A 23058-nucleotide genomic window follows, 5' to 3' on the forward strand; every position below is an offset into this window, starting at 1 on the left:
ACCCGGAGCCGGCTGCGTTCTGGGAAGGACCGGTGGAGTGCCAACCTCCCACCTCGGACTACCTTTCTGAAAGCCAAGCTAACTAGAGGTCAGTGACTTCCCGGAAAAAGGCTTGGGGTCGCATTTCTGCCCTCCCACGGGCTGCTTCTAGCTGTTGCACCAGAGAAAGCAGCGCTGTGGGTGGGGAGGGCCTGGGGGCCAATTCCGAAGGATGGTGGGGTAGGGAGGACTCTTCTAGTAAATCCAGCCACAGCAGTGAAAGGATATATATATATATATATTTTTTTTTTTTAATGGCTTTGGCTTTATCGCATGAAGCAGGCACCCTCTCATTAAAAGGCACAGAGTCTTCTCTTCTGCCCCACCTCACTGGACTCTTGGAATCTAGTCCTGAATTCCAAGGGGATTACTGCAAGGCAGCAGTCTCAGACCTGGGGCTTGGAAGCGCTGCAGAGGCCAGGTAGCGGGGCAAGGCTTTGCTCTCCTGTGAGCATCAGACACCCAAGGCCAAGGCCCAGACTAGTCTCTGAAGCTACAGGTCAGAGTCTGGGTGTAGGAGGCAACTGCGATGGTCCCTGAGAGTGGACAGTCCAGGTCCCCCAGGGCAGACCCCAGCTGGGTGCTCAGTGTTCCAGATCTCTGGGCAGCGTGAAGTCCCTGAAGCTGTAGAAGGAGATGTCTCCATGATCCACCAGGGCAAAAATCAGAGGGACATCCCCACTCTGGTAGGACAACCGCTTGAGGGTGCAGAGGTCTGGGACCAGCTCATCAGATCTGCAAGAATCAAGGTTAGACTGAGACCTGGCAGAGCCCACCCATGAGTTTGGGAAGCCAACCCTCCTAAGCTCCCAGGGAAGGCCAATGTATGACAGGAGTTGGGGGGAACGAGAAGCCTGGCCCCGGGCTCTCCTGTCTGCAAACCACATGGCTCTGATTCTTCAAGTAACATTCCAGGAGCCTGGGAATAGTGAGGGTCTTGCCTCTCTTTTAGCCCGGAAACCCCTCATTCACATCCTTCTGCTGGCTGAGCCTGGTACTGAAGTAGCCCAGAAGAGAAGCTACTCGAAAAGGACAGGAGAGCTGAGGATGAGGAAGCTTGGGTTCCCATAGCACTAACTGGCGGTGTGACCTCTCTGGACCACTGGTTCTTCTCAGGGACTGACAGATTAGCGGGGGCGGGGCATGGAGGGGACATCCACGTGGTTTACAAGAGGACTCGCAGCTGCGCTCACTGGTCTCATACCCGCTAATGCACAGCCGGACATAGGGCTTGCCAGGGTTATTCTTTCGGAAGGTGGCCACGGCGTCAGCCTGGTAGACATCAAAGCTGATCTCCAAGCCCCCAGGCTTCTCCAGCAGCCTGAGGACAGAATGAGAAACCTTAGGAGACAGGGGCACTCCTCTCGCACCTTTTCTTTCCATACCACCTTTTTCCTCCCCCAGTTTCAGGGAGCAGCCTCCTCCAGGGAGACTAAGGAGGGGCAGTGACCCTATCTCAGAGCCAGTGGGATAAATCATCAATCTACTTGGCTCTTACTCCTGCAGACACACATGAGTATTATTACCAGGGTAGGGGCCCCTGAAATGATCCCCCAGCTCATGCCCAACCTCAGGAGTCAAATCCCAGCTGCCAACTCCTGCTGGTGCCCCAAGTACTACAGAGGTGGGCACTACCTGGAGACTCACCGGGCACCTCCATCAGCAAGGTGTGTCGTCTGTAGCATAGAGATCTGCTGAAGGACCATGGCTACAAGGACGGTGAAAACAAGGCACTCATGAGGAGAATCAACCATCCAGACCCCCTGACATCTCTCAATCTGCCATCTTGTTCGGGGTTGCCAGATTTAGCAGGTTTTTTTTTTTTTTTTAAAGTACAGGTATGTCTCATGCATGGAGAAGGAAATAGCAACCCACTCCAGTATTCTTGCCTGGAGAATTCCATGGACAGAGGAGTCTGGCGAGCTCCAGTCATGGGGTCACAAAGAGTTGGACACAACCGGGTGACCAACACACGTCTCATGCAATATCTGAAACATACTTATACTAAAAAAAAAGTTATCTGAAATTCAAATTTAACTGCTCTGGCAACCCCATTCTTGTTCCTTACAATGCACCACATTCCCATAAGGATTGTAGTCCTGAATTCATTAGCACTGTTCTTGCCTTATTCTCTACTCTTAACATGTAGGGTATAGGGTATATAGGAGATCCTTTCATTTGGTCAACATATTGCCCCCTTGTTCCCGTCTAACAGAGGTGGAAGAGCAGGGGACCACAGCCATCCACATGCATCTCGTTATGATTTTAAGGATGCGGTTGTAGTTTACATTCCTCCTCGCCTCTCCTCAGGCACTGACCAGGCTGTTTCTAAACCTTCCCATGAGCCTCTTCGCTGCTTCCCACAGTGGACGATCCCTGTGGGTTCCCACTCCACCCACCGCTCTCTCCTCCATCTTCCTTAAGCCTCCATCAGCTGCAGTCAATGCAGGCCACTTTTAAAGGCGTGTGATTCCTCAGCTGCCCGTGGCCTATGGCAGGGTGATGTGGTACCTAGGGAGTCGGCCCGACCGGGACTCAGCAAGGGGGTGACAGGCTGGTCCCACAGGTGTGGGGGACGGCTCTGGGTCTTCTGCAGGTGCCGCCTCTGCAGCAGCTGTTTGTACTCCCGCCAGCTGGAGCAGCGCTGCACCTGGGGGTCGGCATTCACATCCTCGCGGAAGTGCTGGGCCTCTGCCTGCCGCTCCCGTTCCCGCCGAGAGAGCTTCTCCTTCCGCTGGTTGAGCCTCTGGCACCAGGACTCGGCGTCTGTCTCCCGTCCAGCCACGTTGGCCGGGAGCAGCTCAGGGGCGGGGGCAAGCAGGAGGGTATGGCGGCTGTCTGCAGCCATGTTGGGGAAGGAGATCTGCTCAAAGTTCCAGCGGGGCTTACAAGCCCCCATAACCCCGTCTTCTATTTTGCCATTCTCTGGGCTGCATTGCGCCCCCTCCCTGCCCAGATCAGGGCAGGGTTCCAGGAACCCCAGCAGCTGAAGGGGGCCCACGGGGCTCTTTATAGGGCTTGACTCCTGGGGTTTCTCCTCTGGGCGGCAGCTGTTCTGGTTCTGGGGAGGTGGGCTGCAAGCTGCTGGGCTCTCAGGTGTTCCATCCATCCCCTGCAGGGGGTTCTGCAGGACCTTGGGCTTTTTATTAATAGACCTGAGGGACGTGGGGAGGAAACGCACGTTTCTGCTCCTGACTGCTGAGGTGCACGTGACCCCCACAAGCCATACTGCCTCCCTGAGCCCCTGCAGGAGCCGCCCCAGCCTAACTCTTAAGCCCAGGCATTCTCCAAGGTCCCAAACACCAGCACTTCCACAGAACTCTCCCTGTGGGGTGGCCACGTGGGGAGCATTACTGAGAGCTGGAGCTTCTCTTCCTCTTGCCCTCCAGGCACTGGGCACCGCTGTCCAAGTTCAGCTGCCGCTCGTACGGGGACAGGACGGAGCTGTGGGTGAGAATGGGGTAGGGGGTGGGCAACTGATCCACCTCCTCAGTCTGGTGCTCCCCTTGGAATGTGTGAGGGACTGGCCCAGACTAAGTCAGCGGGCCAGGGCTAGAACCGTAACCAAGGGCGGGAGCCCCAGGCAGACCCCACACAGAGTCACGGGGGCAGACACAGGGGCCTCCCTGCGCATCTTTGTCCAGGCCTCTGGGTCTCATCAGTGGTACCTTTGAACAGAGGTTCCCTGACATCAGGGCTCCTGCAGAGCCAGCAATAAATAACACTGGTGAGAAAAGTCAGGAGAACTGGAAAACTTGGAAAATAAAGGAAAATGAAAATAAAACCCAATGGATACCAAGGTAACATTTTGTTTCCTACAAACACACATATTGACTGTCTTTCTCCATATCTTTCTCTGTCAAAAATGATACTGTACTAACATACAGCTGTTTGGTTCTTTTTATACTCAACAATATATTATGGCCCTTTATTATAGCATTCTTCCCCGCCATGATTTTTTCTTATGGCTGTGAGGCTGTACTGTCCATTATAGTAGCCCTAGATACAAGGGGCTATTTAAGTTAAATTTAAAACTATTAAAATTAAAAATTCCACACAAGCCACATATACTGGACAACACAGACATTGAATATTTTTGTCTACAGAAAGTCCTATCAGATAGTGCTGATCTAAGGGATAAACTCTAATCTGTGTGACCATGTTTTCCCTGTTTGGCTTATAGGAGGTTTCCAAGATCACTGATTTTGCAAAGTGATGGTGTTTTGTGTAAGCTCCCCTAAACACAAGTTCTGTGGGGTAGTGCTTTTGTTCTCTGCTATTCCTCAGCAGCCAGCACCCAGTAAGCAGTCAGTGGTGTGTTTAGTCGCTAGGGACTAGGATAAATTCGAGGGAAATAAGACAGGGATTTACCTTGGTTGGAATCGTCGAACCACATAGCCGAGTCTCTTCAGGTGGCTGAAGACCTCAAAAAGATAAACCAGAAGTCAGACATCCACTTATGAAAACAAACTGTTTTCCAGACAGAAGCCATTCACCACACCCCCAGATTCCAAACCCTGGTACCAGCAGGACCATACTCTCTAATAAACACCCTCCCCACACTGAGGTCTCAAGTCTCTGAGTTCCTGTCTCTCACTGGCCTTACCCTGGGCACAAATGACAGCAGTTTCTTGATTTAAATGCAAATCCCAAAAAGCTGATAGCTGATGGACCAGGGAAAAAACTATAAACCAAAATATTTTGACAAAAGCTGTCACAAGTGAAGCTCCTGACTACAATACAGACAAGGCAAACAGAAGGAGATGGACATCCTGCTGCCCCACAACACTTCCAAACATGGGTGGGTTTTGGATGAGCCGCATGTTCCTCCGTGTGGCCCTGCATCCGTATATGAGCAATGTACACAGGTATGCCCCAGCTTGCTTGATCTCTCAGTAGCATTCAACGCAGCCAAGCACTTCCTCCTGAAAAGACCTTGTGGTCTCTCTGATGCCCCCTCTCCTGGTCTTCTCCGCTGCTGGACACTCCTCACATCCGTTATCTTCCCCCTGACCTCCTCATATTAGAGTGCCCCAGATTTCAGACACAGGCCTCTACTCTGGCCACACCTCCCTACAGCCTGGTGGAGCCTGAAATATCCATGCCATCAAGATCTCCACATTTATGTCTCTAGCCTTGTGCCCCTCCTCCTCTGTGTTTTTCCTGGCACTCAACTCTGAAGTCAACCATCCATTTGCTTTGTTACCTATACCCAAGTGCCACCCCTAGGACATAAGCCCTTGTCAGTCTTGGAGCCTCAGCACGTGGCTCTGTGTCCAGCACCTTGTTGTTGTTTAGTCACTAAGTTGTGTCTGATTCTTTTGTGACCCCATGGACTGTAGCCCGCCAGGCTCCTTCCGTCCATGGGATTTCCCAGGCAAGAATACAGGAGTGGGTTGCAGTTTCCTTCTCCAGGGGACCTACCCGGTTGATTCAGAGTCTCCTGCATTGGCAGGTGGGTTCTTTACCACTGAGCCTCCAGGGAAGCTCTTGTAGGTTCTTATAAAGGGTGGCTGATACCTGGTACTGCAGGAAAGTCACTGTGTCCTCGGTCAGCAGCAGCTGGTAGGCCTCTTGGATAGACAGCGGAAGGTCTTGGTGGAAGAGCTGGATGGAGCCCTGTAAGTGCAGCCCACAGCTCGGCTTGTGAACCCTCCCTGTGGTGGCACGGCCAAGGGAGCAACTTCCCCACTCTGCTGTCTGCGTGCTACACCCCACACCCATCATGGCAAGAATCAGGCCGGCCAGGAAGGGGAGCGGGGAGAGGGAGGCAGCGTCACTAACAGACTGGAAAGCCTGCTCCCTGCATGACATTCTTGTCAACTGCTCCAGAAAGCAGATTACAAGCCCCCGCCCCCACCCGAATACTCGGTTGTAGATACCTTTTCCCTGAGTAGAAACGCCCTTCCGGTTCCTTGGTCACAATCCCCTCTCCACTCTCCCGGGGCCCCACTCACACACTCCAGGAGATACAAGGCCTCTTCTGGATGAAGCCGCTGCCGGCCCTGCTCTGAGAAGCCCATGGTCTGCCAGAATTTACCCTGCGGGGGACCCAGAGCAATGTCACGAAGGAGCCCGGGAAGGCAGAAGAGGTGGGTCCCCGGTCTCTGAGCCCCGCCGCTCACCGCAGGAGACTTCAACTCCACGAAGCCTTCTGGTTTCCACTCGGCGGCCACCAAACTGCCCCTGGCGAGGAGCAGAGAGAGGGGTCCGTCTCAAACCCACCGGATCAGACTTACGGGGTCCAGCAGCCCAGCCCGCCCCAGCTCCGCCCCCGCCCCGGCCCGCCCCTCTCACAGGCGCTCCACGCGCTCCTCGGCCAGCAGCTGCCAGAGCTCCTGGCGGCACAAGCGCAGCCGCTCGGCCTGGGCCTCCGAGCCGTCAGGGAGGAAGTCCTTGGGGCCATGCGAGCGCTGGGGCAGCTTCTGGGACCGGGAACGTGCGGCGAAGAGCTCCGGGGCACTGGAGGCGAAAGGGCCGCGGCGTTAGCGCCGCGCAATCGGGGCCGCCCAGCCCAGGCTGGGGATCCCCGGCTCGGGTGCCCCGGGCTCTCTCCCGCGCCTACCCCACAGCCACGGCTCCTGCCCCCCACCCCCCACCCCCCACCCTCCACCCCCAGGCCCGGCCACGCCGCACCTGAGCACGCGCCCGGCCGGAACCTCCACGGAGGCCGACTCGGGCTCGGGATCCATCGGGTGGGGCTGGCCGACGCTGCGCGCGCACCGCCCTGCCCCAGCCCCCCCCGCCCCGCCCACCTCCGGGAGTCCGCGCGGCCCTAGCGCTCGCGTGTTCCACCGCCGCTCCCCGGGTCTCCGGCCCACCCACCTGCTTCCCACCTTCATGGGTGTCCTGGGTCCTAGCGCCCGACGATAAATATGCGCCGCGATTACTAGGGGGCGAAGAGCTTGCTAGTTTCTGGATTTGTAGGAGCCCCGCCTGCCTCTGGGGCTCCTCTCTAGTAGTTCTCGAGGAGGCTCGCGTTTGAAAGCGTCGTATGAAGAGTTATAAGCGTGACCCTCCCCTCCGCAACCCCGGACTGCCTAGTCCGCACCACCCAGGCTGGACCGGGAGGAAGGAGGGATTAGAGAAGGGAGAACGCTGGGTTCCCCAATTCGGCTTCGCACACTGAGGGCCACCACGGGCCGCCAGGTGCAGGCTAGGGGAGCCCGCAGTTCCTTCAGGTCCTTCTGTTGGGTCCCGGCTCGGAAGCCGGGCTTCCAGGACTTGGGGGGGCGGCGGGAGGCGCTGTCCGACCCACGGCGGTGCTGAAGCGCCACCCCAGCCGGTCGTTAGCGCCTCCCGGAGCCTGGGGTCTCCGCCGCCGCCGCCTCGGGCCGTCCCCACACGGCCCGCTAGGTGGCACCATCGCTCCGACCAGGGGCCGTCGGCCTGTGACTTCGGGTCGCGGGCGGAGGTCGCTGCGGGAGTCCCGGGAAGGACGAGGGGCGAGGAAGAAGAAAGGGGGGGGCTCCGCAAGTGGGATTCCTGGGTCTCGATTCCCAGTTCCCATCACATCGCGTCCTCTCTCGCACCCCGTCATACACAGGGTGTCTCTCCCGTCCGTCTGAACTCCAGAGCCTCAGGTCGCGCGCCCGGGGTCCAGTCAGGATGCCGAGGCTTGCTCTCTAGTCCCCGCCCCCCTTCCCCGCCCGCACCGCTTCACCTGGACGCATGCGCAGACGCTCGGGCCCGGGGAGGTGGGGCGGGGCCCCGCGCGGATCGGGGCGGGGCCCCGCGCGGATCGGGGCGGGGCCGCAGGCTCTGACTGACAGCTCAGCTGCGCTGCCGGGACAGTCCCTCCGCTCCCGATCCGGTGGGAGGGAGGGGGGAGGGGCGGGATTTCCTGCGGGAGGCGCCGAGCCGGCCTTGGAAAAGGAGGAGAAAAAGGGGGGGGGGGCAGTGGGAGCCACCGTCCAGGGGGCCAGGGACCGAGCAGGACCGGCCGGACCCCCGGCGGGGCGGCTGGGAAAGGTGAGACTGCGGGGCCTGATCTGGGGGTCAGCACCCTTGAGGGCGGGCACAAAGTAACTTTTCTTGCGAGATCCGCGGGCGTCTTCATCCGTCGGGTCCTTCTGTCCTCCTCGCGCCAGTACACCGTCTCCCTGCATCAATCCCTCCGGGCGCTTGGCCCTCCGGTCCTTCTCGCCGCTTTGTTCCCTGGTCGGCCTGGGCTGGGCTGGGTTGGGGGGTTGCGCGGCGCTGGACTGGCATTCCGGGGGGCGGGGGAGCCAGCCCGACCCCATGCACTGCCAGGGGCGCCCTCCCCCAATGTCGGGCCGCGGGCTTTGAGCTGGAGTGCCATCTGGTTTGGGCTTGGGACTTCTGGGGAGTAAGAGAACCCCAGCTAGGGCCCCAGGCCTGCCGCGAGTCTCATGCCACGGGACTCGGGCAACAAATTCTCGGCCACTGAGAAACTGACGTAAGCTTTTCTAAAGTGAAGTCGGGGCTCTGGGACTCAGATTCAGGCTTGGGAGGGCGGACAGCCCCATTTAGCAGCAGTACCCCAGCTCTCATCTCTGTTCTCTGCCCGGCTGCTTCTGCATCCCGCACTAGGGTGAGGATGGGTCAGCAACAGGTGCTGTAAAGCCTCACTGTCCTGCAGGCAGACCCTCCGCCAGAGATGGGGGGCCATAGCTCCCCACTCCACCTTCTGAATTCATAAAGAGCCCTGGAGCTAGGGCTTCCGGTGATCAGGGCAGAGCCTAGATGGGGAGGGGTGATCCCTGCCAGTCCTCCTGTGCCTGACCCTCCCAGGCCCCACCTTCTGGCCCACCACTTGTCTGTGGGTGTCAGAGCCTCAGGCTGTGGAGAACAGGCTGCTGGCCCGACCTGCTCCCGTGTGTCGTGCTGCCAGGGCCCCTCCTGCCCAGAGTTGAGGTACTGCCAGGTGCCCTGGGGCCTTGGTGACTCAGCCTCCCCCTCCCAGAGCACCCCCTCCTCCCCTCCCAATACTCCTCTCATGCATGGCAGCTCCCTCCCACTTAGAGTGGCTCAGCCTCTCCCTTGACTTAGAAGGGCAGCCAGGGTAACTTGGGGGCTCCCTGGAAGCTCTGTCCTGTTCTTTCTCTGAGCCCTGCTTCTGGGATCCTTACAGACTCCGACCCAGCCTTCAGCAGACCCTCAGTGGATCACACCTTTTCCAGACCCCCGAGACCTGGCCGCCCCTGCTGCCCAAGGCACGAGGGAATGCTGGCTTCTCTCTGGGTGAGCACCGGTGCTCCTGAGCCGTGTTGGGAAGATTGGCGCCCCCAGTCCCGGCCCATCCCTGGGCTGTCGGAAGCTGCAAGCTGATATCCGTCCAGATTTCCACACAGCCTCCACCCCCTCAGAGATCAGCTTTCCTGCTTGTGGCGGCAGCTCACGAAGCACCTTGAAGGAGTACCCGTCAACGCCTACCAAGAAGCCCACTGCCTGGGACACCAGACACACTCTCCCCCCACCGGACGCCCAGCCCTTTGGGATGGCACCCTGACATCTCGGCTTAGACCAGTTTCCCTGCCTCTGCCCCGGACCCCTGAGCCCAGAGTCCAGCCCAGGGACCAGGAAGGATGGGTCGAGAACAGGACCTGATCCTCGCTGTCAAGAATGGAGATGTGACTGGTGTGCAGAAACTGGTGGCTAAGGTCAAGGCCACAAAGACAAGTGAGTACTTGGTGGGGTGACTGTCTACCTGAGACCCTCCTCTGAGTGCCAGGCTGTAGAGAGAGGCCTGGGGGGAGTGGTCACTCTGATCTGGGAACTTGGGGTGGGAGTGCCTCAATGTGGGAACATCAGAGAGGAAGTTGGGTCCCCCTTGCCGTGTATCCTTAAGCAAATCTCTTAACCTCTCTGGGCCTCAGTTTCCTCACCTGTAAAGTAAAAGGATTGAAGTACATTCATTCTAGTTTGGGGGGAGTGCCTACTGTGTGCCAGGCTCTGTTCTATGCTCTGAGCTCTAGCAGTGAACAAAACCAACCCAAATTCCTGCCCTTGTGGAGTTGCCTTCAGCAGGTGGTTTTTCCAGCATGTTCTTTGGAGCCAAAGGGTTTCTGGGAGTGGGTTGGGAAAGACTGAATAGGTAGCGCTCCACCCCTGACCCCTCAGTCCAACCAGAGCATCTCTGTGTTTTTATCAATTTGATGACAACATTTGTAAGATAGCTTTTTTATTATTATTTAATCACAGCAGTGGGACACGTTTATCGTGGGCTCCTCTGAGTGTAAGATAGCTTTTTTTTACAGGGAATTCTGCCCAAAAGAGGGGTTTTCCTGGTAGCTCAGCTGGTAAAGAATCTGCCTGCGATGCAGGAGACCCCGGTTCGATTCCTGGGTCGGAAAGATCTTCTGGAGAACGGATAAGCTACCCATTCCAGTATTCTTGGGCTTCCCTGGTGGCTCAGCTGGTAAAGAATCCACCTGCAATGCGGGAGACCTGGGTTTGGATCCCTGGGTTGGGAAGATCCCCTGGAGAAGGGGAAGGCTTCTCACTCCAGTATTCTGGCCTGGAAAATTCCATGGACTGTATAGTCCATAGGGTCGCAAAGAGTTGGTTACGACTGAGCAACTTTCACTTTCTGCTTAAAACAAAGTTCACATTATCTAACCGGTTATTGAAGCCTACTGGAGGGTGTGTGTCCAAAGTTAAATTTCCCGAGAGAGAAAGGTCTCTCTGCAGCCTGGGGTCTCTAGTCGATGGGGCTGTGAGAGCTCCGTGTATAGGTGGCCACACCTGACTTCCAGCTCCTGAGTAACTCTGCAATGAGATCCCCCCCACCCCCAACCAAGAAGAGTAGACCTCTGGGCTTCAGGGCAAGCTCCCTGGACTGTCCCAGGAGGACGCTGGACTTGTCCCCTGAGTTCCTCGACCAGCAGGGACAGGAGGGGAGAGAGGATCCTCCTCAAGTGCTGGGGCTCTAGCCCCAAGACACAGCTTGGCCTCTGCACAGGAAGGAGTCCCCCGGGCTACCCGAAGATGTCTAATTATCCCCACCCACACCTGGGAGTATGGGTGCCCAGAGAAAGGATTTTAAGGGCCTGGGAGTAGTGCACATGTGTGAGTGCCCCCGCTTCCACACCAGGGCAGGACACCCAGGTTGTCGGGAGATGGAGTTGGAGAGGGTGTTCTCTGTGCCCTGGGGAAGTGGGTGCAGGGTGAGCCCAATAAGGGGAAGGTGCCAAGGAGGGCCCTAGAGACCCAAGAGTGGGAGCCACTCCCCTCTTCCCCACACCTCGGTGTTGTTTTTGGCGATCTGCCCAGTGGGGCCTTGGCCTCGTAGCCCTGGGGCCTCAAAATGAGGCCCTCAGGGAGGCAAGTGGCTGGAAGCTCGTGGCGGGAACTTTGCAGCTGGGGTCCTAGGCTTTGGGAAGGCCCCCGGTGCTCAGGGGGGAGTGTCTGTGGGGGAAGATGACCATTCCCCCACAGACATAGAGTCATAGGGATAGAGGCTATGCACAGGCATAGAGTCATAGGGTCCTGGGACTCCCTGTCTCTCTGGGACTCCCTGTCTCCTCCTCTCGGAGGACTGGGAAAACTGGCGACAAAAAGGAGATCCAAAGTGACCTTTGCAGACCCTAGGGTTCTTCCCTCGTGGCTCAGTTGGTAAAGTTTCTGCCTGTAAGACTGGAGACGTGGGTTTGATCGCTGGGTCTGGAAGATCCCCTGGAGAAGCAAACGGCAACCCACTCCAGTATTCTTGCCTGGAGAATCCCACAGACAGAGGAGCCTGGGAGGCTACTGTCCATGGGGCCATACTGTAGTTGCCTCTATTCCCTGTGAGACAGGTACTTCTATATCCGCTTATAGATAAGGAAACTGACACTCAGAGAGGGTTAGTGATTTGCCCAAGGTCACACAGCAGTGGCGTGGCAGATCACACCACAAGCTGCCGCACTCGGCTGTCCGTCAGAATCACCCAGGGATTGTTCTGAAAGTGCCGACTCCCTGGTCTCCCCCAGAATTACAGAATCATCACAGACAGCCCGGGACTTTGCAGAATCATAAAGTTCTTCAGGTAATTCTGAAGCAGCTCTCAGAAGGGAGGGGCTGTGGGCTCCTGCTCCATACCCAGAAGGGTGAAGGGAACTGCCGGAAGGGAGGCGTCAAGGGCTCCCTCTTTCCCCTCTGGGCGGTGGCTCGAGCTTCCTGGCTGCCCAAAGAGGGGTGCGCCCTGAGCCTCCTCCGTTGGGTACCAGGTCACTGAGGGACTGGCCCTCCCTGCCCACCTGGGTCCTCAGGGAGCAGGTGCCTGGGAGGAGAGGGCGACCGATGCCCCGGGCCTGGCCTCCACCCTTCCTCCCTCCTCCCTGCTCTGAGCTGTCCCCTTCTCCGACCAGAGGAAATGGAGCGGGCTGGGGGTGGCCCGCTGAGCTCATATCCTCCGCCTGAGCCTAAATCAGGAGTGCGACCCTTCCACTCCCAGAGCCCAGGCCTGGGAAGAAGGTGGTGGCGCAGGGGAAGTGCCTGGAGCTGCTGCCAGGAACCTAGGACCCTCCGCCCTCCCCGCCAAGGTCCCCAGCCCAGTCACTCAGAGCCTCTCCCCCACCGCCTTTCCGGCCATTGTTCTGGGAAAAAAAAAAAAAAACAGAGTCACCCAGGCTGGCCCTGCCCTTGTTCCATCACGTTGTCCTGCCACTCCCCGGAGGGGCTGCCTCTTGGCCACCCGGGACCATCCAGGCAGGCAGCAGGTGGAGGGACTTCCCTGTATTGACCGCCTTGCCCTCAGCGAGGCTCAGAGAGGTCCCAGGGCTGGCCAAGGTCACACAGCTGGGCAGAGGGAGAAGAATTTGAACCATGCGCTTCCTGCTCCTCGGGCCTCTGTTCTGTCCACTGCTCTGAGCGGTTCTGTGTGACGAGGACTTTCCAAGGGGGCTGCAGGATGGCTGGGAGCAGCCTCCCCCACCTCGCAGCTTCGTCACACTTCGGCTCCTACCTTTTCGGTGCAGCGCCATTCAGCTCAGCCCTGAACGTAGCTGTCCCCCCTCTCCCTGTCCTGTGCGCCTCCTCACTGCACGCTTGGTCCCTCCCTATTGGAATGAGGCCCTGTCTTGCTGGGGTATTCAGGGGCCCACCGGGGCCTGGGGGGCAGGCCTGGACCAGCATGCTTGGCACCGTGCCTGGCTGGGTTGAGCCGGGCCTCCTCCTCCTCCTCCTTCCCGGCAGGGGTGGGTTCCAGTGGGAGGCAGGGACCGCCTGTGACAGCACTCTCCTCTCCCTGAGGACCGCTGCCCCCCTCCTTCCGCGCCCTGGCTCACACATGGAGCACGCCTGCATGAACCCTGTCCCCGAGAGGGGACTGATCCGGTGTCCTACCCCTGCCCCGGGGCATGGAGCTGTCTGCCAGGAGCTCGTGGGGTGCAGAGTCTGCAGTTCCTCCCCTGACAGGGGCCAGTGGGGGGAATGGTACCAGCTTTCACTGGAGACACCGCATCTCGGGAGTACGGGCTAACATGTAAGGAGCGCTAAGTGCTGATAGCTCCCGTCTTTCACGAGGGTCAGGCGTTGTACTCACAACCCTCGTGCGTGGCTTCTATGATCAGCCCGTTTTACAGATGAGAACCCTGAACCGAAGAGGTTAAGTGACTTTCTGCAGATCACACAGCGAGTGCCTGGCAGAGCCGGGACATGGTGTGGGTCTGCATGATGCCACCTTCCCCTCTAGCTCCACTCAAGGATGCCCCCTGCGCCGGGCACGTGGCCCTTGGGTTCAGCCCTGGCATCCGCCCTCTCACCCTCAAGCTTCGGGCTTCTCTCTCTTCTCTCTCAGCCCCCTCGGCCCCGTGGAACAATGAGACTGGCTCCTCGGCCCATTCAGGCAGGAATGCTAACCATGCACTCGTGGGCCTGTCCTTTGAGGGCACAGCAGGCTGGGGGCCCCCCCATCTCCACCCCCTTCGACTATAAACAAGTGGGGCTGGGGACCCGGGGAAGCCAGGCCACTGCAGCAGCTCCCTGCAGTCGGTGCCCTCCAGCTGATGGGCCAGGGTGAAGGGCCACAGGGACCAGACAGCTTGGCGGGCCATGGGACAGGTGCTTTTCTGCACTCCGAGAGGTCAGCGGGAGCCGAGCAATGGGCAAGAGGGACCCTGGGTCAGGGGTGGGTAGGGGTGCCCTGACACCTCTGCTCTAACCCCCAGAGCTCCTCGGCTCCACAAAGCGGCTCAATGTCAACTACCAGGATGCTGATGGGTGAGTGAGAGCCCCCTCAATCCCTCTTGAAAACCGCGTGGTGGGGGAAGGGCGGGGAAGGATCAGGGGCCTGGAGTCCCTTTCCCTCTCAAACCCGGGCCTGGAAGCGTGTTTGCTGAGCGCTCTGGCCCATCTGCCTGCATGCCTGCCCGTGGGGCTGTCCCTGAGTGCGGGGAGGGGGCCTCACTGAGGGGCCTCCTTGGGTCCAATTCCTGCTGGGCCCCATTTTCTCCCTGGAGGGTAGGAGCCCTGGGGCTCCTGCTCCCACAGCCCCCTCCCCTGGGCCCGCTGAGGGGGAGGCCAGACAAACAGGCCTCTCAGCCCAGACACTAAGCCCTTTCATGCTGCAGCCCAGCAGCTCTGCGCTCCCACGGCACGGCTGGCAGGGTGTGTGTGTGTCGAGGTGGGGGCGGTGCGGGGGGGCAGCCACAGTGGGCAAGTAACTCAGCCACGCCAGCCCCCAGGATGAGTCTGCCCTGGAAGACCAGGATTTCGGGGGTGGAGACTGCTGCCTGACACCCCTGACCTGTGTCCCACCACGCCAGCTTTTCGGCTCTCCACCATGCCGCCCTGGGGGGCAGCCTGGAGCTCATCGCCCTGCTGCTGGAGGCTCAGGCCACCGTGGATATCAAGGACAGCAATGGTGAGAACCTAGGCACGCCCCACCCCAGATCCTGGGGTCAGCGTGCCCCTGCCACATCACGGCAGTGCCAAGGGATGTGGGCGTGGCTTCTCGGAGCTTGCAGATGCTGGACCTCGTCAGTCTTCGCAGCCTACTGGGGTCGTGGGTGGTACTGAGAGCCCATTATCCAGCTGGGGAAGTTGAGGTTACAAGGCTACCAGATCCTCTGTGGTGGGCACAGTGGCCTTCTGGCTTCAGCCCAGCCTCTTCCTGGCCACATCCAGCTTCCTCTGGGTCTTCTTCCCTCCAGCCGGGCTCAGTTCTTTCCCCTGACCTCAGGCCATCCCAGGACCTCCCTCAGAAAACTGTCCCCTCCTGCAGGCATGCGCCCACTGCACTACGCGGCCTGGCAGGGCCGCCTGGAGCCCGTGAGGCTGCTGCTGCGCGCCTCTGCAGCCGTGAACGCCGCCTCGCTGGACGGGCAGATCCCACTGCACCTGGCTGCACAGTACGGACACTACGAAGTGGTGCGTGAGCCTGCCAGCCTACAGGGCGCTGGGGCTGGGGGCAGGGGCCGGCACAGGGGGCCCGGCCAGACGAGACCCTCACCCGGCTCCCCCCACCCCAGTCAGAAATGCTTCTCCAGCATCAGTCCAACCCATGCCTGGTCAACAAGGCCAAGAAGACACCCTTGGACCTGGCCTGTGAGTTTGGACGGCTCAAGGTGAGGCGTGCTGCCCTTGGGGTACTGGGTTCTGGGCGTGCGTGGGGTCTCCGGGGGGAGGCCCTACCCAAGTGCCGGTTGCCGCAGGTGGCCCAGCTGTTATTGAACAGCCACTTATGCGTGGCCCTGCTGGAGGGGGAGGCCAAGGACCCGTGTGACCCCAACTACACCACACCCCTGCACTTGGCTGCCAAGAATGGCCACAGAGAGGTCATCAGGTACCCACCGGGGCTCCCCCAGCTTCCTCCTCTTCCTATGGGACTGTTAACGTCCCCTCAATGCCCTGCCCCACTACCCCCTTCACCCTTGCTCTGGATCGCTCTCCCAACTCCCAGCGATCAGCTTCTTCTCCTTCCGTACCCGCTGCCCCCCACGCCAGTCACTTGCCCTCCCGTCTGCAGGCAGCTCCTGAGAGCCGGGATTGAGATCAACCGCCAGACCAAAACAGGCACAGCGCTCCATGAGGCTGCGCTATACGGCAAGACTGAGGTGGTGCGGCTGCTCCTGGAGGTGGGTGTGGACCCCTGGTCACCCCACATGTGTATACAGGTCCCCGCCAGGTGCTGGATCCAAAACTGGCTGGGGAGGCAAGAGGAGTGTCCTGCATGGGTTGGGGCACAAGTGGTTGGAAAGCAGATAGATGTGGTTCGAGCCCCAGTTCTGCCTTTCACTGGCTGAGTGTTGAGCTCATCCCAGAACAAATTTGAGCTTCCATTTCCTTGTGTAAAATATGAAAACAGTAGCTACTTCCTGGGTAGCTGTGGGAATTGGGAGAAGCGGCCAACCCGGTGTTCAGCACAGGCTGACCCTGCTCTGTGTGCCTAGGGAGGGGTGGACGTGAACATTCGGAACACGTATAACCAGACGGCGCTGGACATTGTGAACCAGTTCACCACCTCCCAGGCCAGCCGGGAGATTAAGCAGCTCCTGCGGGGTGCGTGTGGTGGGGAGAAGACCCAGCCCAGGGGCTTCAGAGCCACTCCAGAGGGTCCCCGGGAGTGGAAGAGGAGTGGATGTCACATTCCTGGGGCTGGCCGGGGGGATGCTGTGGGGATGAAGGGGCAGGGACCTGGGGGAGGGTCATAAAGGGGACTGGACAGGTGGGAAAATGCCCTGGGAACCCTCAAATGACACCTTTCCTCTTCCTTGTCTCAGAGGCCTCAGGGATCCTGAAGGTCCGGGCGCTCAAGGATTTCTGGAACCTCCATGACCCCACTGCCCTCAACATCCGGGCAGGGGACGTCATCACGGTGAGGACCTGAAGCAGGTGTTCCTCTGAGAACACAATTGGTTGCTGTCACTTACTTGGGCACCTGCTGTGTATCAGGCTCTGTGTTAAGGTCTTTATTTGCACAATCTCATTGAATTCTTTCCCATCTAAGTAAGGTAGGCGTTCTTATCACTTCCTTTTTTAGAGCTGACAGAATTGAGGCTTCAAAGAATTAAAGTGATTTGTCCAGAGTCACAAGCTAGCCTGCAGTGGAGCTGGGGTCTGAACCCAGGCTGACTCCAGACTCTTTGTTTGTCCTGGAGGCAACCCGGGGGTTGGGCTGGATGCTGGCAGGGGCAGGACTATAGGCCCACTTGAGCATCAGGGGGTGCTCCCTGTGGGGAGGGGAGGAGCTGGACCATGGCTGCAGGCTGGCCACTTGGCGCAGGAAGTGACCATGCCCCCCTGCCCATCTGCCACAGGTGCTTGAGCAGCACCCAGACGGCCGCTGGAAGGGCCACATCCACGAGAGCCAGAGGGGCACCGACCGTGTGGGCTACTTTCCCCCGGGCATCGTCGAGGTGGTCAGCAAGCGGGTGGGTGTCTTGGCGCCCCGCCTCCCCTCTGTGCCCACCCCCCTGCGCCCAGGCTTCTCCAGGACACCGCAGCCCCCTGCCGAGGAGCCCCTGCACCCCCTCACCTATGGCCAGCTGCCCCGGGTGGGCCTCAGCCCAGACAGCCCAGGTATGTCCTCTCCGGGAGCGGGTATGGCGATGCTGGGCACCGGCGTGAGCGTCTGGCTCTGGCCAGCCAGCTGTGGGTGGGGCCCACCGGGGTTCTGACCGCTTGGCTCCTGCCCCCGCAGCAGGTGACAGGAACAGCGTGGGCAGTGAGGGCAGCGTGGGCAGCATCCGCAGTGCCGGCAGCGGGCAGAGCTCCGAGGGCACCAACGGCCACAGCACCGGCCTCCTTATCGAGAACGCCCAGGTGGGTGGGGGGTGGGGGGCTCTTGGGACCAGGGCTGAACCCCTTCTCCTCCCCTTCCCCTGCCTCCCACTGCCAGTTCCCCAAACAAGAGACATCGCCTTCCTATCTCCAGCCGCTGCCCTCTGCCGGAGACGACCAGGTGCCTCCAGGACTACAGCCCGCGTCCCTAGCAGGTAGGAAGGGAGGTGGGGGCCTGGGTGGGCCAGGAGAGATGCAGGTGGGGGTGCCGAGGACCTGGCACCCCTGCATCCTGCCATCCTAAATGCATTTCTCTCCGTCCTCAAAGACAACCCGAACCACCGCCCTCTGGCCAACTATCGCTTGGGGGAGCAGCACTTCACCCAGGACGTGAGGCCTGAGCAGCTGCTGGAGGGGAAGGTGTGACCTCCACCGGGGAGGTGGCCATGGGCCCAGAGGAGGGGGCAGGATGGGCCTCAGGGTGGACTTGAGTTCCTGTTTGGACCAGGCCCCTGGGCGGGGGCTGGGGTCAATGGCGGGACTGTGGCCTTGGCACTCAGCCCCCTCCCCCAGCAGGCTCAGCGCCATTAATGGCACCCCCTCCCCCCAACTTGCAGGATGCTCAGGCCATTCATAACTGGCTGAGCGAGTTCCAGCTGGAGGGCTACACTGCCCACTTTCTGCAGGCCGGCTACGACGTGCCAACTATCAGCCGCATGACGCCCGAGGTTGGTGCCACAGCGGGAGGGCAGGGCAGGAACCCGTGGCCAGGGGAGGGGGCTTGACGGCACGCCTTTGTGTGGCAGGACCTGACGGCCATCGGGGTGACCAAGCCTGGGCACAGGAAGAAGATCGCCTCGGAGATCGCCCAGCTGAGCATCGCCGAGTGGTTGCCCAACTACATCCCGGTGAGTGGGTGGCAGGCACGGGCTCCCACTGCCGGCTGAGCCCTCCTGGCTTGGGGGCCAACGGTGCGGCTCTTGCAGGCGGACCTGCTAGAGTGGCTGTGCGCCCTGGGGCTGCCTCAGTACCACAAGCAGCTGGTGAGCAGTGGCTACGACTCCATGGGGCTGGTGGCTGACCTCACCTGGGAGGAGCTGCAGGAGATCGGCGTCAACAAGCTCGGTGAGGACCGCCCTGGGCCTTCTGGCTGGGCCTCCGTGTGCCTCCGAGGGCCCCCAAGATGTTTTGGGCTCAGGAGGGATGAGGGGCACCCTCTCCAGCCCCAGCTTACCCTGCCGCCTCTATCCTCCTGCTCTCAGGTCATCAGAAGAAGCTCATGCTGGGGGTGAAGCGGCTGGCTGAGCTCCGGCGGGGCCTACTGCAGGGGGAGTCCCCAGGGGAAGGTGGCCGCCGGCTGGCCAGGGGCCCGGAACTGATGGCCATCGAGGGGCTGGAGAACGGGGACGGGCCCCCTGCGGCCAGCCCACGCCTCCTCACCTTCCAGGGCAGCGAGCTAAGCCCGGAGCTCCAGGCGGCCATGGCAGGGGGCAGCCCTGAGCCACTCCCCCTGCCCCCTGCCCGCTCCCCAAGCCAGGAGAGCATTGGGGCCCGCTCACGGGGGTCCGGCCACTCGCAGGAACAGCCTGCCCCCCAGCCCAGTGGCGGGGACCCCAACACCCCACAGGAGAGGAATCTTCCAGAGGGCACAGAGCGGCCCCCAAAACTCTGTTCCCCACTTCCCAGCCAAGGGCCCCCGCCTTACGTCTTCATGTACCCCCAGGCCTCACCCTCCAGCCCAGCCCCTGGGCCGCCTCCGGGTGCTCCCCGGGGCTTCTCCTACTTGGCTGGCCCCCAGGCCACTCCTCCGGACCCCCCGCGGCCCAAGCGCCGGTCCCACAGCCTGAGCCGCCCCGGCCCAGCTGAGGGGGAGGCCGACGGGGAGGCCGAAGGGCCAGTGGATAGTGCCCTGGGCAGCTACGCCACCCTCACTCGGCGACCAGGACGCAGCACCCTTGCCCGGACCAGCCCCAGCCCAACCCCAACGCGGGGGGCTCCCCGCAGCCAGTCCTTTGCCCTCCGGGCTCGCCGCAAAGGCCCCCCGCCCCCACCCCCCAAGCGCCTCAGCTCCGTCTCTGGCTCTGCCCCGGAGCCCCCACCACCGGATGGAAGCCCGGGGCCCAAGGAGGGGGCCGCGGGGCCCCGGAGGCGAACACTGAGTGAACCCACAGGCCCCTCGGAGCCCCCTGGCCCGCCCACCCCGGCCGGTGCCGCATCGGACACGGAGGAGGAGGACCCCGGGCCAGAGGGGACACCCCCGTCTCGGGGCAGCTCAGGGGAAGGGCTCCCCTTTGCGGAGGAGGGGAACCTGACTATCAAACAGCGGCCCAAGCCGGCAGGACCCCCACCCCGGGAGACGCTGGTGCCCGCCGGCCTCGACTTCAACCTCACAGAGTCAGACACTGTTAAACGGAGGCCCAAGTGCCGGGAGAGGGGGCCACTGCAGACAGCACTCCTGGCCTTCGGAGTGGCAGGTGCCACGCCCAACGCCCCTGCCCCCCAGCCCTCGCAGACCCCCAGCGAGTCCCCCGCGGCCTCTCCCAGCCCTCCCCGGCCTGACCCAAGCAGCCTTCCCACCCCCGGAGCTCCAGCCCCTCTCTCCCCCAGCCTCCCGGCCCAGCCCCTCGGGCCCACCCTGGAAAATAGTCGGCGGCCCGGGGAGACGGAACCCCCGGCTGCCCCCGCTGCCCTCATCAAGGTGCCTGGAGCAGGTATGAAGCCGGGGCTTGCAGGGAGAAGGTGGTGTGGGCAGAGCCTGTGTCCGGCTCAGCTGAGTCACAAGCCAATCTCTTTGTCTCTGCAGGAACAGCCCCCAAGCCTGTGTCGGTGGCCTGCACCCAGCTGGCATTTTCTGGCCCTAAGCTGGCTCCCCGGCTCGGCCCCCGCCCGGTGCCCCCTCCAAGGCCGGAGAGCACAGGGGCCGCAGGCCCGGGCCAGGCCCAGCAGAGACTGGAGCAGACCAGCTCGTCCCTGGCAGCTGCACTGCGGGCCGCGGAGAAGAGCATTGGCGCTGAGGAGCGAGAGGGGTGAGGGTGCTGGGAGAACGGGAAACTTAAGAGCAGCTCCTCCCACCCCCCAAGTCCTTCCCCCAGGGTCTGGGCATGATGGGGAGGGGACATCGGTGTCATGGCAATCAGACCCTCAGGCTGGGGGGGGTTCCCACGGGGAGGGGTCACTCAGATCTGGCCTGCAGGCAAGTGGCACTTGAGGCATGCAAGCTTGGACCAGTCACTTCTGTGAACCCCAGCGCCTCTGTGGGAGGAAGGGTCTGTGACTCCCGTGACCTTGGGAAGTTGTGAGAAACAGGACTAGATGGACGCCCAGTGCTCGCCCCAGCCAGGCCCTGTGCCCAGGGCCAGCAGGGTGCAGACCGCTGGCTCGTCTGACCTGGCCCTTCCCTGCCACAGCACCCCCGGCGCCTCCACCAAGCACATCCTAGATGACATCAGCACCATGTTCGATGCCCTGGCTGACCAGCTGGATGCTATGCTGGACTGAGCCGGACCTGCCAGCAGCCTTTGGCAGTGCCTACCACCACCTCCCACAGTGCCCACCGCCCTTCCCCCCCAGCGCAGAAGACACCCCCACCGCCCAAGCGGGGTCCCTCCTGCCACCCCCAGCCTGCGGCCGTCCCCACAGCAGCCCCGTGCAGAGCGGAGGGGACTTTTCAGAACCTGACGTCTCAGCAAAGCCCCCCAACCCCACCCCAAGTGTGTAATCTGAGGGGAGGACCTTGCTTCTCGGACAGGGACCCTGGTAAGAGCTTCCTGTCCTGGAAGAATGGTGGCCAGGCTTCTGGGGTGCCTTCTCTGTACCCCACCACCTCCCCAGTGTCTCAAGTGCCTGTGCCAAGGTCCCCTGGCCACCCACCATGCGGTCCTGGAACCCTGAGAGGCTGGAGGCGGCAGGGCATCTGGCCCGGCCCCCACAGGTGCACACAGGACGTGTCAAGGGCCAGGGGCCTGCTCTCACCATCAGCGGCACCTAGCCAGCCTCAGGCCCCGCCCCTGCCTGCCCTCAGCGAGGCAAAGCTGTCTGTGGCGGGGCTGGTGGGATTAACAGGTCCCTCAAACAGATCCCCAGAGTCCAAACGTTTCCAACTGTAAATGTTATTTTTTAAGCAGAGAGAAATGCATATATTTTAAATGGAATTTATTCTATCTATAACTGCCTGTGAGGACACAGTGGGGGAGGGGCTTCGGACCACAGGGAGAGCACCCACTGCCCGCCTGGGGATGCAAGCCTGACATGCCTGGCCCAGGCCCCAGCTCTGTAAGCATTTAACCTCTTCCCCCAACTAACACCAATAAAAGTGTCATTCCACAAGACCGTGCTGTGTGTGTTTGGATGTGCGCCATAAACCTCTGAGCCCAGGGGTCGCGCCTGAGCCCGACCTGAGTGGCCCCCCACAATGTGGAGGGTGGGGAGAAGGCCTGGGCCCCCCCCAACTCACCTTCAGGGAGGGGATCCCTCACTGGCCCGACCCTTGGGTGGGCCCCTTCGTGGCTGCCTCAGGGACCAGCCACAGGTTTTGCTTCAGGAGTTTATAAGTTTTAATACAAACCAGTCTGTATTCATTCCCAAAAGGCTCATTTCCAGTAAAAAATATACACCAGTAAAAACATTCTCACAGGGTAATTGGGGCTGAGGCTGGAAGGAGGTCCCGGGCCATGCCTCCAGGACTGGCTCCATGGTCTGCCCAAGGGCGGCCCAGGAGGATGTTCTCGAGCCACGTTGGGGCTCGGCTCCGTCTTTGGGCCCCAGCGTGAGGCCCCCACAGAGGAGGAGCGGGCTCTGCCCCAGGAAGACAGGATGAAGAGGGCCCGGGGAGGGCGCCCTGCTGCCTCAGCCTCCAGCGGCGCCCTGGAGGACCGCCGGCACATCCCAGAACTGCCCTCCCACCAGATGCCCCACGGTCCATGGCTCTGCCCAAAGGCCAGGCGGCACTTGGTCAGGGGGCCCTGGAGGGGGGCAGCCCACAGGTGGAGGGGGCCGAGGGCCCCTCTGCTAAGCACACGAGGTCATACATTCAAGAGCCCGGGGGTCTCCCCATGGCGAGGAAGAGCCAGACGGTCCTGGACGGAGGCTGCAGCTCCACATCTCTGCAGGAAGCCCCGGGACGGGGACCACAGCTGGGTCTGACACCGGGAGCTGGGCCTCCAGGGCCACGCGGCGCGGGAGCAAACCCTGAAACGTTCATGATATCAACTCCGCAGATGCAGAAGTGGGTGCGGCTTCAGCCCCAGAGACCATGGCAACTATGGCCGCCATGGCCAGCGGCTCAGAAGGGAGAGTTCATGCCCAGCTTAGTTTCAAACTGCAGCTTCTGTCGCTTCTGGTAGCGGACGCGGACCC

The 23058-nt window shown here is 60.9% G+C and overlaps 3 protein-coding genes across 11 annotated transcripts in view; 1 reads left to right on the plus strand and 2 right to left on the minus strand.

Moving 5' to 3' along the window:
• TSEN54 (tRNA splicing endonuclease subunit 54) lies at positions 257-7647 on the minus strand. Of its 5 annotated transcripts, none has more exons than XR_001919633.1 (11): positions 6676-6761; positions 6337-6501; positions 6165-6225; positions 5922-6080; positions 5560-5658; positions 4411-4463; positions 3394-3483; positions 2551-3194; positions 1675-1747; positions 1244-1360; positions 257-774 (listed from the first exon to the last, which is right to left on the minus strand). XR_001919633.1 is itself a non-coding variant. In XM_018063820.1 (11 exons), the coding sequence occupies exons 1-11, from the start codon at positions 6879-6881 to the stop codon at positions 624-626; spliced, it is 1617 nt and encodes a 538-aa protein (XP_017919309.1). In that variant the 5' UTR covers positions 6882-7647; the 3' UTR covers positions 257-623. The 5 variants fall into 5 exon arrangements, 4 of the variants coding, with proteins under 4 accessions (XP_017919309.1, XP_017919310.1, XP_017919308.1 ...); XM_018063820.1 differs by lacking the exon at positions 6676-6761 and adding an exon at positions 6865-7647 and having other exon boundaries at positions 1687-1747; XM_018063821.1 differs by having other exon boundaries at positions 1687-1747; positions 5997-6080.
• CASKIN2 (CASK interacting protein 2) lies at positions 6059-22031 on the plus strand. 3 transcript variants are annotated; one of them, XM_018063817.1, is made up of 20 exons: positions 6059-6131; positions 9134-9681; positions 14151-14202; positions 14748-14845; positions 15206-15351; positions 15453-15548; positions 15636-15766; positions 15950-16058; positions 16374-16482; positions 16704-16798; positions 17241-17502; positions 17624-17745; positions 17858-17918; positions 18032-18123; positions 18321-18431; positions 18510-18611; positions 18690-18828; positions 18966-20414; positions 20507-20729; positions 21111-22031. In XM_018063817.1, exons 2-20 carry the CDS (start codon positions 9588-9590, stop codon positions 21199-21201), a joined length of 3582 nt encoding a protein of 1193 aa, XP_017919306.1. In that variant the 5' UTR covers positions 6059-6131; positions 9134-9587; the 3' UTR covers positions 21202-22031. The 3 variants fall into 3 exon arrangements, with proteins under 3 accessions (XP_017919306.1, XP_017919305.1, XP_017919307.1); XM_018063816.1 differs by lacking the exon at positions 6059-6131 and adding an exon at positions 7903-8010; XM_018063818.1 differs by lacking the exon at positions 6059-6131 and adding an exon at positions 7903-8010 and having other exon boundaries at positions 9183-9681.
• The window catches only part of TMEM94 (transmembrane protein 94), a 35369-nt gene continuing 34153 nt past the window's right edge, over positions 21843-23058 (minus strand). For all 3 annotated transcript variants that reach the window (XM_018063815.1, XM_018063814.1, XM_013972293.2), the window contains one exon: positions 21843-23057. In XM_018063815.1, the coding sequence (XP_017919304.1) occupies positions 22985-23057 (73 nt within the window). In that variant the 3' untranslated portion in view covers positions 21843-22984. The remainder of the gene's footprint in view (position 23058) is intronic.

Source organism: Capra hircus, chromosome 19 (genome assembly GCF_001704415.2).
Source record: "Capra hircus breed San Clemente chromosome 19, ASM170441v1, whole genome shotgun sequence".
Classification (NCBI taxonomy): domain Eukaryota; kingdom Metazoa; phylum Chordata; class Mammalia; order Artiodactyla; family Bovidae; genus Capra; species Capra hircus.

Excerpts from the sequence above, each read along its gene's own strand:
- CASKIN2 (XM_018063817.1), top strand. The coding sequence starts at position 9,588 with ATGGGTCGAGAACAGGACCTGATCCTCGCTGTCAAGAATGGAGATGTG. Across the intron at positions 14,846-15,205 it reads GGATATCAAGGACAGCAATG|GCATGCGCCCACTGCACTAC; the intron begins GTGAGAACCTAG and ends CCCCTCCTGCAG. Across the intron at positions 15,549-15,635 it reads GTGAGTTTGGACGGCTCAAG|GTGGCCCAGCTGTTATTGAA; the intron begins GTGAGGCGTGCT and ends CGGTTGCCGCAG.
- TSEN54 (XM_018063819.1), bottom strand. The coding sequence starts at position 6,731 with ATGGATCCCGAGCCCGAGTCGGCCTCCGTGGAGGTTCCGGCCGGGCGC. Across the intron at positions 6,502-6,675 it reads CCGGCCGGGCGCGTGCTCAG|TGCCCCGGAGCTCTTCGCCG; the intron begins GTGCGGCGTGGC and ends TTTCGCCTCCAG. Across the intron at positions 3,195-3,393 it reads AAGAGAAGCTCCAGCTCTCA|GTCTATTAATAAAAAGCCCA; the intron begins GTAATGCTCCCC and ends CACGTCCCTCAG.